This window comes from Somniosus microcephalus, chromosome 9 (genome assembly GCF_052327205.1).
Source record: "Somniosus microcephalus isolate GS21.2 chromosome 9, FLI_Smic_1.0, whole genome shotgun sequence".
NCBI lineage: Eukaryota > Metazoa > Chordata > Chondrichthyes > Squaliformes > Somniosidae > Somniosus > Somniosus microcephalus.
The window spans coordinates 202,294,975-202,315,875 of NC_140995.1; the positions used below are offsets into that span (position 1 = coordinate 202,294,975).

Consider the following 20,901-nt stretch of genomic DNA (forward strand, 5'->3'; position numbering starts at 1 on the left):
GGACTCTCGAGGAGGCTGATGACCCACGAGGCCGTGGCGCTGTCGAGGGTGGAGACCACGTAATAATAACGGGTCGAATCCGCTGCTACTCCCCGGATTGCAAATTGGGCTTCCGCCTGGAAAAACCACGCGGCCGGTTGTTGCTCCCAAAATTGCAGCAGTTTGAGGGTGACGGCGTTCGTGTCCATGATGTAACTTCAACGAAAATTGTTCGAAGAAATCAGGGTCACCAATGTAGGAACTGGGGTTCCTAGCCGAAGATTTGAGATCGACTCAGAAAATCAAAAACAATAACATTTAATGAACAAACGAAGCTGTACAGGAAACTGTAGGATAAAAGGGCAGCACGGTGGCATAGTGGTTAGCACTGTTGCCTCACAGCGCCAGGGACCCGGGTTCGAATCTGGCCTCGGGTGACTGTCTGTGTGGAGTTTGCACATTCTCCCCGTGTTTGCGTGGGTTTCCTCCGGGTGCTCCGGTTTCCTCCCACAGTCCAAAGATGTGCGGGTTAGGTTGATTGGCTATGATAAATTGACCCTTAGTGTTAGGGGGATTAAATACGTGGGGTTACGGGGATAGAGTGGGATTTGTGTTGGTGTAGGGGTTACGGGGATCGGGTGGGATATGTGTCGGTGCAGGCTCGATGGGCCGAAATGGCCTCTATCTGCACTGTGGGGTTTCTGTGATTCTGTGAAAATGCACATAGGTCTGGTCTGCTTGAAAGCCTCTCTGGAAACTGCTAGCAGGTTCCGAACTCAACTGCTAGAAGGTTCCGAGCTCAATTGCTAGCAGGTTCCGAACTCAACTGCTAGAAGGTTCCGAGCTCAACTGCTAGAAGGTTCCGAGCTCTACTGCTAGAAGGTTCTGAGCTCCGACGTCATGATGTCATCACGTTCTTCCCGCCGTTGAGAGATCACGTGTCGGACGGCATGACGTCATCACGCGGAGTACAGGAAAGAAGCCCTAGTACAGTTAACAGATACATTAAAGGTGCAGCCCCAAGCTGTACTACATTGCTGTAAAAGGAATTATATACAATTGTCCGTAATCCTCTGGTGGTTCCGCCACAGTAGAGAGAAAACGGGGAATTATAGACCGGTAAGCCCGACATCGGTAGTGGGGAAAATGCTAGAATCCATTATAAAAGATGTAATAGCAGAGCACTTGGAAAATAGTGACAGGATCGGACATAGTCAACATGGATTTACAAAAGGTAAATCGTGCTTGACTAATCTACTGGAATTTTTTGAGGATGTAACTGGTAGAATAGATAAGGGAGAACCAGTGGATGTGGTGTATTTGGACTTTCAGAAGGTTTTCGATAAGGTCCCGCATAAGAGATTAGCGTGTAAAGTTAAGGCACATGGGATTGGGGTAGGGTACTGATTTGGATAGAGAACTGGTTGGCAGACAGGAAGCAAAGAGTTGGAATAAACGGGTCTTTTTCCGAGTGGCAGGCAGTGACTAGTGGGGTACCGCAGGGATCGGTCTTAGGACCCCAGCTATTCACAATATATATAAATGATCTAGACGAGGGAACTAGATGTAATATCTCCAAGTTTGCAGATGACACAAAGCTGGGTGGGCGTGTGTGCTGTGAGGAGGATGCCGAGAAACTCCAGTATGATTTGGACAGGTTGGATGATTGGGCAGATGCATGGCAGATGCAGTATAATGTGGATAAATGCGAGGTTATCCACTTTGGTGGCAAAAACAGGAAGGCAGATTATTATCTGAACAGCAATAGATTGGGAGAAGGAGAAGTGCAACGAGACCTGGGTGTCCTTGTGCACCAGTCGCTGAAGGTAAGCATGCAGGTGCAGCAGGCGGTTAAGTCGGCAAATGGTATGTTGGCCTTAGTAGCGAGAGGGTTCGAGTACAGGAACAAGGATGTCTTGATGCAGTTGTACAGGGCCTTGGTGAGACCACACCTTGAGTACTGTGTGCAGTTTTGGTCGCCTTATCTGAGGAAGGATGTTCTTGCCATGGAGGGAGTGCAGCGAAGATTCACCAGACTGATACCTGGGATGGCAGGAATGACGTATGAGGAGAGATTGGGCTTATACTCGCTGGAGTTTAGAAGAATGAGAGGGGATCTCATTGAAACTTATAACATTCTAACAGGACTAGACAGACTAGATGCAGGAAGGATGTTCCCGACGGCGGGGGAGTCCAGAACCAGGGGTCACAGTCTAAGGATAAGGGGTAAGCCATTTAGGACAGAGATGAGGAGGAATTTCTTCACCCAGAGAGTGGTGAACCTGTGGAATTCCCTGCCACAGAAGGCAGTTGAGGCCAATTCATTAAATATATTCAAGAAGGAGTTAGATATATTTCTTAAGGCTAAAGGGATCAAGGGATATGGGGACAAGGCAGGGACAGGGTACTGAGTTTGGATGATCAGCCTTGATCTCATTGAATGGCGGAGCAGGCTCGAGAGGCCGAATGGCCTACTCCTACTCCTATCTTCTATGTTTCTATGTTTCACCTCACACCAACACCATAAGGCATCCCTACAATGCCAAAGCCATTCCTTTCACACTCCTCACCATTGCGGGGGCTGCTGTTATATCTCACCATTCACTGCAATTCACCAAGCCACTTCCAAAGGTGCGCATAAATCTGTCCAAGAAGGCAAAGTATTGAAAATAAAGGTTTCAACGTTTGACACCACATTAACAGAAACTTTACATGAGCATTTCATAAAACACCCAAGTGGCTACCCTTGTGTGTTGTTAGTTGGTATGATTGCACTAGGATGAGGGCGAGTGTGAGGGGTGGCTAATGAGATGGGGAAGTGATAATATAGATAGAGAGGGATGAGTGGAGGTCCAAGGTAAGCTGGGTAAGGATGTGCAGGAGTAGGGTATGGAAGGCAGAGTGATGGGGATGTGATGAGAGGCACAGCAGGATGAGATTGAATGTGGCTTCATACTAACGTTTCGTGATCTACTGAGATCATTGAAACATTTGCGGCACTGCACCCAGGTCCTCCTGACCACATCCCTGCTTGTGTCCTCTTGTGCAATGTGCGACCAGGCTGTTTTGGTCTCCTGGGGAGGTCTCTTCCGCCCATGGGAATATGGAGGGAGTCATGGGAGAGCCTGGGTGCAGCCCTGTGCCTCTGTGCAGTGCTCGTCAGTGTTTGCAGCACCTCAATGCTGTAGAACACCGACAGCACAAATGTCAAACTCAATTTGGACATGGTCCCTTTAAGGAAACAGGCTGATGACACGTCATGAATGACGTCACCAGACCCGCTTCCTCCAATTGGCCGAAACGTGCTGGGTGGTCTTAACGAGCCCCATCAACGTTCAGTCATTTCACAGAGCGGGATGGAGGCAGCAGCGGGGTCGGGACCGCCACCGACCCGCCGAGGTGAGCAAAATCCCAGCCTGAGTGTTTGAATTTCCTGCATTAATTTCGATAACTAAACAAATCTAGGCAAATTGCAGGAACCAGAGATGAGTTGCAAATGTTGGCAAGCTCCCTATTTGCATTATCTTATATTTATCGACATTAAAATCCATTTGCAATTCCTTGTCCAACTGTATTTTTGAAATGCTCTATATTTTCCTATATATTTTTTCAATTAGATCTGTTTAGTTGGACTTGGTGGTGATATGTTCTTTTTACAGTATTAAGATTAGGAACATAGATCTGGACAGGAGCGGAAGACCGTTTTGGTCTTGTATACTTGTATCTGATCTGTCCATTTCCTCTTCTGAGCTTCATCCCATACCCCCTTGTCGTCACTTTCAGAGAAATGGTTTCTCAAGTTCAACTTGTTGATATCCTTAAGAATCTTAAATGCCTCGATAAGATCCCCTCTGCATTCTCTAGTGTAAACAAACCCGGCTTCTGTAGTCTCTCCTGGTAGCTTCGCTGTATGATGCTGGGTTATCAGATGGGTAGCCCTTTGCTGCCACTTTTCTAGTGCCATGATGTCCCTCCTGTAATGTGCTTATCTATGTATTCACCTCCAGCCCTACACTGCCAGGTCTCTGCACTCCTCCAATTCTGACCTCTTGAACACACCCGATTTTAATCGCTCCATCATTGGAGGCCGTGCCTTCAGCTGCCTAGACCCTAATTCCAGAATTCCCTCCCTAAACCTCTCTGCCTCTCTACCTCGCTTTCCTCCTTTAAGACGCTCCTTAAAATCTACCTCTTTGACCAAGGTTTTGGTTATCTGCCCTAATATCTTCTTATGTGGCTTGGTGTCAAACTTTGTTTGATAACGCTCCAGTGAAGCACCTTGGGACATTTTACTATGTTAAAGGCGCTATATAAATGCAAGTTGTTGTTGTTGACCAGAACCAAACACACTGATACTGTGTACCAATGCTCTGTAAAGGCTCAAAATCACATACTGTAATCTGTGATCTATTCCATGTGCAATACAGCCCAATATCCTTTATGCCTTCTTTACCACAGCTGTACACTGTGCAGATTGTTTCAATAAGTTTGCCACCAATATCCTCAAATTATTTTTCTGCTGCATCCTATGAAGTCATACCATTTAGTTTACAGTTCCGATTCTTCTCTAATATCATCATTTCGCGCCTGTCGCCATTGAATTTCATTTGCCACTTCCCAATCTATCTAAATTACTCTGCACCTTATAATTTTGCTCTTGCCCCCCTCCCCGCCCCCCCCCTCCCCACCTTCATATCATCAGCAGAATTTGAGAGTTTTGTTGCTAACCTGCTTCCAAATTGATGATATACAATGGGCCGGATTTTGTGACCCCCACGGGTGTGTACGAGGTGTGTACGCACCCGTAGGGGCCGCACAAGTGCCGGTTTCAGGCATGTGAAGTGCATGGGCTAAAACCCAGCATTTGTGATCTGTCAAGAATTCTCTCGACAGATCATTCACCTGCCCAATAACCTGTTCTGTTGAAGTCATTGAAACTGAGAATTGAACAAGGCGATTTTGCAATGCTAGCTGATGCGACACCAGTGTTGTGCGCTACTGCCCCGGATTAATTTCAAACCTTTAAACTGTTAAAAGTCAACTTTAATATAAATAATTTTATAGAGGCATTTTCATTCTTCTTCTGAGCTCCATGAACTGTACACTGGTACAAGGCAGCAATTTCTGAAGGAAGTACCACTTTAAGGTCCACTGGTGCACAATGCAAAGCACAAAAGCGTTTTTGTAGGACGTGTAATACAGGAATCCTTTGTGTTCTTCGCGAACCACCATAAGATGTGGGTTAGAAAGAAGAAAAGTACTCTATACAGAGAGAGAAATCTTGCTTTTAGATACAAACAGTACTTTTTAGCAAATTTGCTTGTTGAAAATCTGCTTGCATGTTCATCTCAGAGTCAAAATAAAAATGTGTTAATACCCAGTGAGTATATGTGGCATTCATTTCTCATGGCTGCTGTTAGTAATATGGCTGTGTGGTAAATATACCATTGCAAATAGTCACTCAGTTTAACTAGTTTTTCTTTCCATAGCTAACAGAAGAACTGTTGAGATGTAATTTGGGTGGTGGGTTTAGTAGTGCCAATTATTTACCTCCTTTACTTAGAAGTAGGGAAAATTACACACACAGAGAGTCATTTCCTGCCACTCTGGCACTGCTCGATGCATTCTCTGCCTCCATTTATACAGCCAGTTGCCAATCCACTTGGAATAACTGCCCACCTATTTTGTGTTTCTCTACCTTATGGGCCAAACGCCTATGAAATACTGTGATGGGTCAATGTAATCAAAAAGACAAGAGTTTGAAACTCCTGATTCCAATTCCCAGAGGGTCTGGTAAACTCTTTTAAGAGTTAACTTAGTATTTTTATTCTTCACTGCTAAGAGATAAAATGCAGATCTTTTTCTGTTGAGTTTGTGTAGTCCTGCACCAAAAACTGAATCCAAGGATAAGCTAGTTCATATATGCAGCTTGATTTTTAGGGACTGGTAACTGGGGGCTAAACGGCTATATTATTTCTAATTGATATTGCTAACCCTCCTCCATTTCTTTCTTCCCTATCCCTCCTGAAAGTTTTATAGCCAGGAATATTTAATTGCCAATTCTGACCAGCTGCAGCCAGATTTCAGATTCCTTTATTTGTCCATGGGATGTAAACGACATTGGCAAAACTGCATTTATTGCCCATCCCTAATTGTCCTGAGGAGTTGCTGGTGCTTTCTCCTTGAACCACCTGCATCCTCGTGGTGATGGTGCTTCCACAATGGTATTAGGTAGGGAGTTCCAGGATTTTGACCTATGGCAAGGAAGGAACAGTGATATATGTCCAAGTCAAGTTGGTGTGTGACCTGGAGGGGAACTTGGAGGTGCTGGTGTCCCCATGATATTGCTGCTCTTGTCCTTCTCGATAGTCGGCGTCATGGAGCTGGGCGGTTCTAGCAAAGTAAGGTTAGTGAGTTGCTGCAGTGCATTATGTCATTAGGTTATGATTTTCTACTTTAATCAGTAACTCCAGTTCTCTCATTTCTTTCTTATATTCTGTACATTAATACACACACATTTTAGTCTGTTTTCCCTTAGCTTTGCAATTTCTTTTTTTTTTTGCCTTCCCTATCTTGATTGCTTTTTAAAAAAATTACCTTGATCTACATAACCTCTTTCAAACTTTCTACCTCCTTATTCCCTGTACAGCTAAAGCATATTTCCCCTTCCAGTCTACCTACTCTACTCTCTTGCTTTCCCACTATCGCCAGCCGTATAAGTTTAAGCCTCTCCCCCGCAGCAAGTATATTGGTTCCAGTTCTGCTCAGGCATAGGCCGTCTCATTGGCAAAGTGCCAAATTGCTTCCACTCACTGTACGCAGCTCCGATGCATTATCCATTTGTTACACTTAAGGATGGTACATGCTGCCGATTCACTTACCCTCTTATAGTTCATAGGAACATAAGGAACTGCAGTAGCAGAAAACACCGTGCAGTCTATCTGGCTGATCCCGTAAACTAGTACCTCCCAACTGCCCACTCCCTCAGATATCTATCCAAGACTGGTCCGGCCAGCTTCCCGATCAAGAACATCCACCTTATACCGTCTTTCCGATGAGACGCTAAGCCAAGGCCCCGTCTGCTCTCTCAGGTGGACGTAAAAGACCCCATGGCACCATTTCGAAGAAGAGTAGGGGAATTATCCCCGGTGTCCTGACCAATATTTATCCCTCAACCAATATAACAAAAACAGACTATCTGGTCATTATCACATTGCAGTTTGTGGGAGTTTGCTGTGCGCAAATTGGCTACCGCGTTTTCCACATTACAACAGTGACTCCACTTCAAAAGTACTTCATTGGCTGTAAAGCGCTTTGAGACATCCGGTGGTCATGAAAGGCGTTATATAAATGCAAGTGTTCCTTTCTTTCATTCAAAGATGGGGAATGCTCATAAGAAAGTCTCACCTAGAAATGTTATTTGTAAGTTGCAGTCTGAATTTTGACTGGCAATTATTTCAGCACATGCAAAGTGCTTGTTTTTGGTTAGGAACACTAAGACATTAACCCTATTATATTTTGAACATTTCAGTAGATTTAAAATGCGCAGCTCCATTCATTCATTATGAACTTACAATGACAAGCTTTTGAGTGGAAAAATTATAGTACACCATCAGCAGCAAAAGTTTAATTGAAAAAGGCACCAAAAAAAAATCATCCTTTACTTAAAAACCCTGAGAATGAAATATTAGGCAGATGCTCAGAACTCAGTGTCTAATTATATGTCAGGATTTGTAGATTAAGATGATACATCAACTTTATCGTGACTTTTTTTAAATTAAAAAAAGGTTTTTATTCAGCTTTGACATTGAAAAGACATAAAGGACATTTCACAGCACAGTACTAAGAATAAGGGAATATTAGGTATTTTATGTGTAGTACAAAAGGAGTGCTACATGGCCCTGAATGATGGAAAACTGAAGTTATCTGCGTATACATTCAGGCCACTATATACCCTGTGGCAGTATTCTGAGACTTTATCACCAAAACTGCTGCTTAACCCCTGAAGCTGACTGAAATTTGCCTCCATTACCATCAGTGCCAGTCCCAGGGATTGAATCTCAGATAGCTTAAAACAGACAGGATAGCAGCTGTCATCAGAAACACATTTAAACTAGTAGGAGAGAGCCTGAATGTGTGTAGGTCACACTGAAATCCTGTGCCACTGCGCCAGTCTGCTGTTGGCCACGTTTGCAGTATGGGATTGATTTACACACAGCTGTGTACACAAGTTTCTTGGACCAGATATCAAAAGGAAGATGATGCATCATTTTCAATTTTGAGACAGGTACCAATTACAGGATCTCACAAAGAAGAAACCTATTTTACTGATCTGTCACATAACTTTAAATGTTATAAAAGGAAATATCTGCACTGCGACTGATGTCACTCAGTCAGTCACCCCTTGTTACCAAAACTCACCCTTTAAAATTGGCGTTGGCTCCTTCAATAGCTCAGTTGGTAAAGACATCATATAATGCAGTATAATGTGGATAAATGCGAGGTTATCCACTTTGGTGGCAAAAACAGGAAGGCAGATTATTATCTGAACAGCAATAGATTGGGAGAAGGAGAAGTGCAACGAGACCTGGGTGTCCTTGTGCACCAGTCGCTGAAGGTAAGCATGCAGGTGCAGCAGGCGGTTAAGGCGGCAAATGGTATGTTGGCCTTAGTAGCGAGAGGGTTCGAGTACAGGAACAAGGATGTCTTGATGCAGTTGTACAGGGCCTTGGTGAGACCACACCTTGAGTACTGTGTGCAGTTTTGGTCGCCTTATCTGAGGAAGGATGTTCTTGCCATGGAGGCAGTGCAGCAAAGATTCACCAGACTGATACCTGGGATGGCAGGAATGACGTATGAGGAGAGATTGGGTCGATTGGGCTTATACTCGCTGGAGTTTAGAAGAATGAGAGGGGATCTCATTGAAACTTATAAAATTCTAACAGGACTAGACAGACTAGATGCAGGAAGGATGTTCCCGATGGCGGGGGAGTTCAGAACCAGGGGTCACAGTCTAAGGATAAGGGGTAAGCCATTTAGGACAGAGATGAGGAGGAATTTCTTCACCCAGAGAGTGGTGAACCTGTGGAATCCTCTACCACAGAAGGCAGTTGAGGCCAATTCATTAAGTATATTCAAGAAGGAGTTGGATATATTTCTTAAGGCTAAAGAGATCAAGGGATATGGGGAGAAAGCAGGGACAGGGTACTGAATTTGGATGATCAGCCATGATCTCATTAAATGGCGGAGCAGGCTCGAGGGGCCAAATGGCCTACTCCTGCTCCTATCTTCTATGTTTCTATAATAGAGCCTTACAGATCAGAAAGTCCCAGCTTTGATTTCTAGTCTGCGCTGAATTGGCTGACCTCAGTTATGGTGATATTAGAGGTTCCACAATTAACCTCGGTTCTAGGGAGGAAAAAAATCAGGCAGTGTGCCTGCTCCAATCATTCAACAGTAATCTCTGGTGCAAACTGTGTGAGTGTTGGATAAGGAGATGATCCAGCCTGGCTCTGAGCCTTCCTGTGGCCTGATATACCAAAACTGAGGAACAAGAGGACATAATTCCAAACTATAAAGGTAAGACTTAGCACACACGCCAGAAACTTCTGGTTTACACAGAGGCTGATCAACAGTTGGAATGGGCTGTCAGCAAAGGTAGGACACGGGACTAATTTAAGCAGAAAATAGTAGTGTTGCTACTGTAGAAAGGTGAGGTCAAATGAGCAGAAGGACCTTCCAAGCCAATCCTCTATTGTTCTTTCAAAGGGATAAATCTATATATATAAAGCGGCTCGTCTGTCTGTCTGTCCGCCTGGTCTCCATACGTTTGGAAGTTACAGAGCGTACCGACGCGCGCGTCGCCTCAAAAGAAAGCTTGCGATTCCGGACCGGTCATAGGCGTATTTACGTTTCGGCCGGACAAAAATCCCGCCCGCGGTATCCCAAAAACGTTCAGCGTTCCGCTCATTAGCATCTCATTAGCGACCGTGTGACGTCGAGGTCTTCCTACAGTTGAGTGTCGAGTGACTCGACGATTGACCAATCCTACGCTTCGGTGACCTGATCGGTCGACCAATCGGTGCGTGTGTGGGCGGGCCTTATCCTTCTGAACCGAGGTGAGTGGCCGCCATCTTGATTTTTCACGATTTTTTCCCCCACACTTTCTCTGTGTTAGGGAACTAAGGTAAATATTTTAATGATGTGTTAGGGAGTTAAATAACAATTTAATGGGGGGGGGGGGGGGGAGAGCCTCGGGAAATCGCGCGGGGGGGCGGGGGGGAGAGCCTCGGGAAATCGCGGGGGGGGGTGGGGGGAGAGCCTCGGGAAATCACGGGGGGGGGGAGAGCCTCGGGAAATCGCGGGGAGGGGGGAGAGCCTCGGGAAATCGCGGGGGGGGGGAAAGCCTCGGGAAATCGCGGGGGCGCGCGAGCCTCTGGAAATCGCGGGGCGCTCGCGCCGGCCGCACTGACCGCGCATGCGCCAGCCGCACTGACCGCGCATGCGCCGGACGCACTGACCGCGCATGCGCCGGACGCACTGACCGCGCATGCGCCGGCCGCACTGACCGCGCATGCGCCGGACGCACTGACCGCGCATGCGCCGGCTGTGAGAGCCCGCTCCCAGCGCCGGCCGCCGCTCAGCAATCCCGCTCTGGCAACGGCACCGGACCTCAGGTAGGCAGGGGGAGGGGTCGGAGAGAGGGACAGAGGGGAGCGGGGGAGGGAGGGACACAGACAGGGGAGGGGGTGGGGAGGGGAGCGGGTGGGCGAGGGGAGGGAGGGAGGGAGACAGGGGAGGGAGGGATAGGACAGGGAGAGGACATGACAGGGAGAGGGGGGACACACAGGGGCAGGGAGACCAAGCGCCCCAAAATTGCCCTCGCGCCCCAAAATTTCCCTCGCAACGCAGGGCTCCCCAGCTAGTCTATATATATAAAGCGGCTCTTCTGTCTGTCTGTCCCGATGTCTGTCTGTCTGTCTGTCCGCCTGGTCTCTATACGTTTGGAAGTTACAGAGCGTACCGACGCGCGCGTCGCCTCAAAAGAAAGCTTGCGATTCCGGACCGGTCATAGGCGTATTTACGTTTCGGCCGGACAAAAATCCCGCCCGCGGTATCCCAAAGACGTTCAGCGTTCCGCTCATTAGCATCTCATTAGCGACCGTGTGACGTCGAGGTCTTCCTACAGTTGAGTGTCGAGTGACTCGACGATTGACCAATCCTACGCTTCGGTGACCTGACCGGTCGACCAATCGGTGCGTGTGTGGGCGGGCCTTATCCTTCTGAACCGAGGTGAGTGGCCGCCATCTTGATTTTCCACGATTTTTTCCCCCACACTTTCTGTGTGTTAGGGAACTAAGGTAAATATTTCAATTATGTGTTAGGCAATTAATTAACAATTTATTTGAGTTTTATATTGTGTTTAGCAACCCCCCCCCCCTCCTCCTCACCCTCGCGCAGGGGGGACTCGGGGCCTGAAGCTGAAAAAATTTCTCTCTCTCTCTCTCTTTCTTCCCTCTCTCTCTCTCCTTCTCCTCTTCCCTCTCTCTCCTTCTCCTCTTCCCTCTCTCTCCTTCTCCTCTTCCCTCTCTGTCTCTCTCTACTTCCCCCTCTCAGGTGTCGCGGACGGAGCGCGGGCGCGCCGCCCGAAGTTTCCCGCTCGCTAACGGCCTTGCCGGCTCCCGCGGGCCGCCCGCACTCACCGCGCATGCGCCGCCCGCACTCACCACGCATGCGCCGCCCGCCCGCATGCAGCGGCCGTCCATCAGCCGCGCGTTACGCGGGGGACCTCAGCAACGGCACCGGTCCTCAGGCGCTAGGCAGGGGGAGGGGCCGGAGAGAGGGACAGAGGGGAGTGGGGGAGCGGGGGAGGGGTGGGAGGGAGACACGGGAGGGGAGGGGGGGGGGAGAGGGAAACAGGGGAGGGGAGGGAGGGAGAGAGGGGAGGGGAGGGAGGGAGAGAGGGAAGGGGAGGGAGGGAGGGAGGGAGAGAGGGGAGGGAGAGAGGGGAGGGAGGGATAGGACAGGGAGAGGACATGACAGGGAGAGGGGGGACACACAGGGGCAGGGAGACCAAACGCCCCAAAATTGCCCTCGTGCCCCAAAATTGCCCTCGCAACGCGGGGCTCCCCAGCTAGTATGTTATATTGTAGATACCGATTGACTAGTATCGCCTGTGACTTCCAAGTATGAATTATAGCCTTCCTGAAAAATAACAAATTGACCAGGACTAGGTTAGTCTTATTCTTTTTTCTGAAGGTGCAAAATACTTCCATTTTTCTCCCTATGTCTGCACCAACTGAAATAAAGAGGGTCAACAGCCAGGCTCCAACACTGGGTGCCATTATACCATCCCAGCACAGGCTAGTGTGGTATTCAATGCAAATATTTAGAGATCAAACAAATATATGCAGTATTTTTTTTTATCTGGGGTGTGGTAGGGGCATTGTATGCTGGAATCGAGGGGAAAAGATTACAGTTGCTCAGACCAAAATTCCAACAAATGACTGACTTGATTATTGCTTAGTTATGTGATTCGCTGTTACCTTTCTGAAATGCTCGTCTCTTCATTTTATGCTGTAGGTGCTCTTCTTCCGGTGAGAATTGTTAATTAAAGTATCATTCCAACAAGTCCAACATGATGTGAGCTACACAAAAAAGAAAACACAGATGTTAACTTTCAGTATCTATAATATACAAATGAAAAAAGGCCTAAATTTATACTATGTATGTGGCTTTTAACCAAATGGAATAAAACAAGCATAATCATGTGGCAATTTTTAAATATAATTTTTATCCCATGAGTGAACTCGGAAGACCTTCATGTCTCGTGGGTGAGCTACAAAGTTTCTTATTGTTCGATTCTTTGAATATCCTATTGATACAAATTATTTTGCTTTTTCAAAAATCATTTTCCCTCCATTTTTAGTTATTTCCCACTATTTTTGTTTCCTCCTGCACCATTCACATTTCCCAATTTAGCAGGAGGGTAGATCAACATCTCCATACCATGTCCAGCCATTATTAGTAGCTATAAAACAATTGCCAACACTGGGGTGCAAAGCAATTTCCTGGCCTCCGCTCAACACTTCTCACACAGAGCCCAAGCAACATGATCAACTTACCATGTGGGAAATGGGAAATGTGGACCTGAATCCTACAGCTCAGCGACGCAATGCAAATGATTTACCCACAATTGATGCTGTAATATGTTACATTTCGGCAGGTCAGGAGTCTGGTATCATTAGTATTGGCCCATTCAATCAAGGACCAAATGTCTACCATGATGGAGTTACAGTTCGGTCATCAGTGCGTATGCCCCAACACTGAAAGCCACAGACGAGACCAAAAAGGAATTCTACTCCAGCCTCGAACAATCCCTGTCCCGAGTCCCAACGGGCGACAAGCTGATCCTCCTTGGCGACTTTAACGCCAGAGTTGGAAAGACACAGACCTCTGGGGAGGTTTGATCGGCAGAGAGGGGGTAGGGAAACCCAACTCCAATGGTACCCTCCTCCTGACGAAATGCTTAGAACATGGCCTTGTCATAACCAACACCTTGTTCCGTCAGAGAGACAAGTACAAGGCTTCATGGCAACACCCTCGCTCCAAGCACTGGTATCTGCTGGACTACATCATCGTCTGAGCGAGGGACCGCAAGGACATCCGCATCACCCGCGCCATGACAGGAGCTGATGACTGCTGGACAGACCACCGCCTAATCCGCTCTGTGATCTCCATCAATGTAGCTCCAAAACAGCGGAGGCAACAGAAGCAATGCCGCAGGAAAAATCAACCCTGCAGCACTCAAAGACCCTGCTAAGAAAGCCCTATTCAGCCTGCGCCTCACAACCTGATGACTCCCAGTGATTCAGAGACACAGAGTGTCCACAGCGCCTGATCTGCACTCAAGGCCTCCATAATCAGCACCTGTGTGAAGAGACGCTCGGTCACTCGACCAGGAAACACCAAGACTGGTTCGACGACGATGACCAGGAGATCCAGGAGCTAATAAGCCGCAAGCGCAAGGCGTTCCTGATCTGGAAACAGCAACACAACTCGAGAGCAAGAAAGCAGCTCTATAGACACCTGAAGGTCGAGGTCCAACAAAAAACTAGTGACCTAAAGAACAGATGGTGGGTGGAGAAAGCGCAGGAGATCCAGCAGCTAGCCGACAACCACGACGTGGGTGGATTCTTTAGCACAGTCAAGACAACCTATGGCCCAAGCACCCAAGGTCCTACCCCACTGCGGGCCAAGAATGCAGAGGTACTCATCAAGGACAGAGAGGCAGTCAGTACCCGCTGGAAGGAGCACTTCGAAGATCTCCTTAACCGAGACTCTGTCTTCGATGCGAGTGTCCTCAACTCCATCCCGCAGCATGCTACCCGCCACCACCTCAGCACAACCCCAGCCCGGCATGAGGTTGAAAAGGCCATCCGACAACTGAAGAACAACAAGGCCTCAGGTGCAAGGATAAAAGCAAAAGATAGGAAGGAGAAAAACAAAAGTGGCAGTCAGAGAAATCAACGGTTTAAATCAAACATGGCCACAGTAAATAATAATTCTAATAGGTCTAAGAGCGTTAAAAAAACAAGCCTGAAGGCCTTGTGTCTTAATGCGAGGAGCATTCGTAATAAGGTGGATGAATTAGCTGCGCAAATAGAGGTAAACGAATATGATTTGATTGGGATTACGGAAACATGGCTCCAGAGTGGCCAAGGCTGGGAACTCAACATCCAGGGGTATTCAATATTCAGGAAAGATAGGCAAAAAGGAAAGGGAGGTGGGGTAGCATTGCTGGTTAAAGAAGGGATTAACACAATTGTAAGGAAGGATATTAGCTCTGATGATGTGGAATCTGTATGGGTAGAACTGAGAAATACCAAGGGGCAGAAAACGTTAGTGGGAGTGGTATATAGACCTCCAAACAATAATGCGGAGGTTGGGGATGGAATTAAAAAGGGAAATTAGAGAAGCGTGCAATAAGGGCACAGCAGTCATCATAGGTGACTTTAATCTACATATAGATTGGGTTAACCAAATTAGTAACAGTACTGTGGAGGAGGAATTCCTGGAGTGTTTACGGGATGGTTTCCTGGACCAATATGTCGGGGAACAAACCAGAGATCAGGCCATCTTAGACTGGGTATTATGTAACGAGAAAGGATTAATTAGCAATCTTGTTGTGCGAGGCCCCTTGGGTTGGAGCGATCATAATATGATAGAATTCTTCATTAAGATGGAGAGCGAAGTAGTTGACTCAGAGACTAGGGTCCTGAATTTAAATAAAGGAAACTACGATGGTCTGAGGCGCGAGTTGGGTAGGATTGATTGGGGAATGTCACTCGAAGGGTTGACAGTGGATAGGCAATGGCAAGCATTCAAAGACCGCATGGATGAACTACAGAATTTGTTTATCACAGTTTGGCATAAAAATAAAACAAAAAAGGTGACTCAACCGTGGCTAACAAGGGAAATTAGGGATAGCATAAGATCCAAGGAGAGGGCATATAAATTGGCCAGAAAAAGCAGTAAACCTGAGGATAGGGAGCAGTTTAGGATTCAACAAAGGAGGACAAAGGGATTAATTAAGAAGGGGAAAACTGAATATGAGTGTAAGCTTGCAGGGAACATAAAAACTGACTGTAAAAGCTTTTATAGATATGTGAAGAGAAAAAGATTGGTGAAGTCAAGCATAGGTCCCTTGCAGTCAGAATCAGGGGAATTTATAATGGGGAACAAAGAAATGGCAGACCAATTAAATACATATTTTGGTTCTGTCTTCACAAAGGAGGACACAAATAACCTCCCAGAGATGTCGGGGAACATAGGGTCTGATGAAAGGGAGGAACCGAAAGAAATCAGTATTTGTAGGGAAATGGTGTTAGGGAAATTGATGGGATTGAAGGCCGATAAATCCCCAGGGCCTGATAATCTACATCCTAGGGTAATTAAGGAAGTGGTCCTAGAAATAGTAGATGCATTGCTGATCATCTTCCAACATTCGATGGAATCTGGAACAGTACCCATGTATTGGAGGGTTGCTAATGTTACCCCACTATTCAAAAAAGGTGGTAGAGAGAAAACGGGGAATTACAGACCGGTAAGCCTGACATCGGTAGTGGGGAAAATGCTAGAGTCCATTATAAAAGATGTAATAGCAGAGCACTTGGAAAACAGTGACAGGATTGGACAAAGTCAACATGGATTTACAAAAGGTAAATCGTGCTTGACTAATCTACTGGAATTTTTGAGGAAGTAACTGGTAAAATAGATAAGGGAGAACCAGTGGATGTGGTGTATTTGGACTTTCAGAAGGCTTTTGGATATATTTCTTAAGGCTAAAGGGATCAAGGGGTATGGGGGAGAAAGCAGGGACCAGGTACTGAACTTGGATGATCAGCCATGATCGCATTGAATGGCGGAGCAGGCTAGAGGGGCCGAATGGCCTACTCCTGCTCCTATCTTCTATGTTTCTATGACTCCCCACCGAGGCGCTAAAACATGGTGGAGAAGCACTATTGGCGCGAATACCTGAATTCATTTCTCTTATTTGGAAGGAGGAGAGCATGCCAGAGGATCTCAGAGATGCCATAATTGTGACCATCTTCAAGAAAGGTGACAAGTCCGATAGCGGTAATTACAAAGGAGTCTCCCTGTTGTCTGCCACAGGGAAAGTCATCGCAAGAATCCTCCTCAATTACCTTCTCCCAGTGGCTGAAGATCTCCTCCCAGTGTCGCAATGTGGACATGGCCCACTAAGGGGCACAACGAACATGATCTTCACCGCGCGTCAACTACAAGAAAAATGCAGGGAACAGCACCAACCGCTGTACATGGCCTTCTTTGACCTCACAAAGGCCTTCGACACCATCAACCATGAGGGATTATGAAGTGTCCTCCTCAAATTCACCTGCCCTCAAAAGTTTGTCACCATTCTCCGCCTGCTTCACTACGAAATGAAAGCTGTGATCCTGACCAACGGATCTACCACAGACCCAATTCATGTACGGACCGGGGTCACACAAGGTTGTGTTACAGCACCAACGCTCTTCTCGATCTTCCTGGCTGCAATGCTCCATTTCACCCTCAGTAAGCTCCCTGCTGGAGTGAAGCTAATCTACAGAACAAACGGGAAACTGTTCAACCTCCGTCGCCTCCAGTCCAGATCCAAGGCCGTCCCATCCTCTGTCATCGAGTTACAGTATGCAGATGACGCTTGCGTCTGCGCACACTCTGAGGTCAAACTCCAAACCATCGTCAACACCTTCACTGAAGCATACGAGAGCATGAGCCTTACACTAAACATCCATAAGACAAAGGTTCTCTACCAACCTGTCCCCGCCACACAGTATTGCTCCCCGATTATCAAAATCCATGAGGCCTTGGACAACATGGGCCACTTTCCATACCTCGGGAGCCTACTGTCAACAAGGGCAGACGTCGATGACGAAGTCCAACACCGCATTCAGTGTGCCAATGCAGCCTTCGGTCACCTGAGGAAGAGAGTGTTTGAAGACCAGGAGCTCAAACCCGGCACTAAGCTCATGGTCTACAGGGCAGCAGTGATACCCGCCCTCCTGTATGCTTCAGAGACATGGACCATGTACAGCAGGCACCTCAAAGCACTGGAGAGGTACCACCAACGCTGCCTCCGCAAGATCCTGCAAATCCATTGGCAGGATAGGCGCACCAACGTCAGTGTTCTCGCTCAGGCCAACATCCCCAGTATCGAAGCTATGACCACGCTCGATCAGCTCCGATGGACTGGCCACATCGTCCGCATGCCCGATACGAGACTCCCAAAACAAGTGCTCTACTCAGAGCTCCGACGCGGCAAGAGAGTCCCAAGTGATCAGAGGAAATGCTTCAAGGACACTCTCAAAGCCTCCTTGAAAAACATCCCCACCGACACCTGGGAATCCCTGGCCCAAGATCACACAAAGTGGAGGAGAAGCATCCAGGAAGGCGCCAAACACCTTGAGTCTCTTCGCCGGGAGCAAGCGGAAGCCAAGCGCAAACAGCGGAAGGAGCACACGTCAACCCAAGCACCCCACCCACTCGCCCCTTCAACCACCGTCTGTCCCACCTGTGACAGAGACTGTAGGTCCCGCATTGGACTCATCAGTCACCCGAGAACTCATTTTTAGTGTGGAAGCAAGTCATCCTCGGTTCCGAGGGACTGCCTAAGAAGAAGAAGACGACAGCTTGACAATGTAAACATTAGAGATTGGGTTTGTTTGAAGTGGAACAAAAATCTTCAATATCTTTGAACTTCTACAGAATTGTATCTTGATTGCAGCTGGGCTCACAATGGGGTGTAGTTAGCATTCTCCTGGTCTTCATTATCTTTTCTACTTATGAATTAAATTGCTTTGCAAGTTGTCGGCTGATTCCAGTTATTGTGAATCATTTCCCCCCTCATACAATACATCTGTTATTACATAGAAACATAGAAGATAGGAGCAGGAGTAGGCCATTCGGCCCTTCGAGCCTGCTCCGCCATTCAATGAGATCATGGCTGATCATTGAAATTCAGTACCCTGTCCCTGCCTTCTCCCCATATCACTTGATCCCTTTAGCCTTAAGAAATATATCCAACTCCTTCTTGAATATATTTAATGAACTGGCCTCCACCGCCCTCTGTGGCAGAGAATTCCACAGGTTCACCACTCTCTGGGTGAAGAAATTCCTCCTCATTTCAGTCCTAAATGTCCTACCCCTTATCCTTAGACTGTGACCCCTGGTTCTGGACTCCCCATCGGGAACATCCTTCCAGCATCTAGTCTGTCCAGGCCTGACAGAATTTTATAGGTTTCGATGAGATCCCCTCTCAATCTTCTAAACTCCAGTGAGTATAAGCCCAATCGACACAATCTCTCCTCATACGTCATTCCTGCCATCCCAGGTATCAGCCTGGTGAATCTTCGCTGCACTCCTTCCATGGCAAGAACGTCCTTCCTCAGATAAGGCGACCAAAACTGCACACAATACGCAAGGTGCGGTCTTAACAAGGCCCTGTACAACTGTAGCAAGACATCCTTGTTCCTGTACTCGAACCCTCTTGCTACGAAGGCCAACATACCATTTGCCTTCTTAACCGCCTGCTGCACCTGCATGCTTACCTTCAGCGACTGGTGCACAAGAACACCCAGGTCTCTTTGCACTTCCCCTTCTCCCAATCTATTGCCATTCAAATAATAATGTGCCTTCCTGTTTTTGCCACCAAAGTGGATAACCTCACATTTATCCACATTATAGTGCATTTGCCATGTTTCTGCCCAATCACCTAACCTGTCCAAATCGTACTGGAGTTTCATGACATCCTCCTCGCAGCATACCTTCCCACCCAGCTTTGTGTCGTCTGCAAATTTGGAGATATTACATCTAATTCCCTCGTCCAGATCATTAATATATATATAGTACAATTATGATGTACTCTCTAAACAAAAAAAAGATAATTTTTTTCACTTGTGGAATAAAGATATATTGTCACTGAAAAGGTGGCTTTATGCTGTACAGTTGAATTGGCTTCAGAGTATAGTAACTCTCTTCCTGTACGCATTTAGATTGTGCAAAGACTACCCAGAGTTGTTGTAATTGACTGTTGCTCTACAAGTTTAGACTCCAGAAATGTAGAGTATTAAATCTGTAATTATACAGAGATAATGCACAGGCTGAAATGTATTACAAAATAGTAGCACATCAAGTGGTTGAGGTTACACTATAAAGGTTAAGCATTTTATCATCTCAGCCCAAAAGGCATGTTACTGTCAAGGCTGTGTTATTTCATCTCCAAATAAATACAAATGAGGAAGCCCATTCTTCTCATCTTAGCTTATCCATCTAGAAGATCCTAGTCACCCCTCACAGCATTCAACTGTCTTTTAAATGCCCCATCCAGAAGTACATTCTAAATGTTGATGATTTTTTGCATGACCTTCCTAATATGAGTATTATGTGTTTGTCACCAGCTTTAATCTAAATCCCACTTTCCAAATGTCAAGGTTTATCTTGAAGCAGCACTCAGAATTTACAAAAGTATTTAATATCTTATATACTTCTAATAAGACCCCCTCTCAGATGTTGCTTTTTAAGGCTGAAGTCCAAGTTTCTCCAGTCTTTCTAAACAATAGGGATCTGTCTCATGGATCTTCTCCGCACTGTCTGCAGGGTTTGAATGTTTTCCTCGTGCTCTGGTGACCAAATGTAGACAGAGTGATCAAGATGTGGCCTGACCAGAGCACTGTACAGTTTCAGCAATGATATCACGTCTGGGTCACAGCTCTTTAGGGATGGGCAATAAATGTTGGCCTTGCCAGTGACGCCCAGATCCCATAAGCGAATAAAAAAAAAATCCAATGATTCATAAATCTACTGATTTAGCAGAATAGTTGAGCATTGTATGTTCTTTGTCAATTTCAGCTTTGTGTGACTATATATGTTAAGTGTTGAGTCTACTAATGCCTCTAGATCCCTTTCAACTTCACCCTCAGCTAGTTCAAAATCTTCATAGAGTATTTGGCCCTAATTTTAAAGGGGAGCATGGGTAGAATCATGCAGCACAGAAGGCGGCCATTTTGAAAGAGCTATCCAATTAGTTCCACTCCCCCACTATTTCCCTATAGCTCTGCATATTTTTCCTTTTCAACTATATACCCAATTCTCTTTTGAATCTGCTTCATTACCTGCCCGCACAAAGTGGGCAGCACACCTGGGGACTCGGGAGACCTGGAGGCCCGGCCAATCTTAACGGCTGGATCTCGTTACCATAAATTTTCTCCGACTCCTGCCTGAACTCGGTCAGATCCACTACCTGGCCAGCGGGCAGGAGCAGGAATTCAGCGGCAGCAGGTCGCAGCCAGGGGCGCGTGGGAACAGTCCCAGTGGGCAGATAAGTGGTGGTGAGGAGGGCTCTGG

The 20,901-nt window shown here is 46.7% G+C and overlaps 1 protein-coding gene across 2 annotated transcripts in view; it reads right to left on the reverse strand.

Annotated features, from left to right (window-relative positions):
- The window catches only part of scml4 (Scm polycomb group protein like 4), a 262,549-nt gene that overhangs the window by 238,720 nt on the left and 2,928 nt on the right, over window positions 1–20,901 (reverse strand). For both annotated transcript variants that reach the window (XM_085997762.1, XM_085997763.1), the window contains exon 2: window positions 12,525–12,626. In XM_085997762.1, the coding sequence (XP_085853888.1) occupies window positions 12,525–12,549 (25 nt within the window). In that variant the 5' untranslated portion in view covers window positions 12,550–12,626. The remainder of the gene's footprint in view (window positions 1–12,524; window positions 12,627–20,901) is intronic.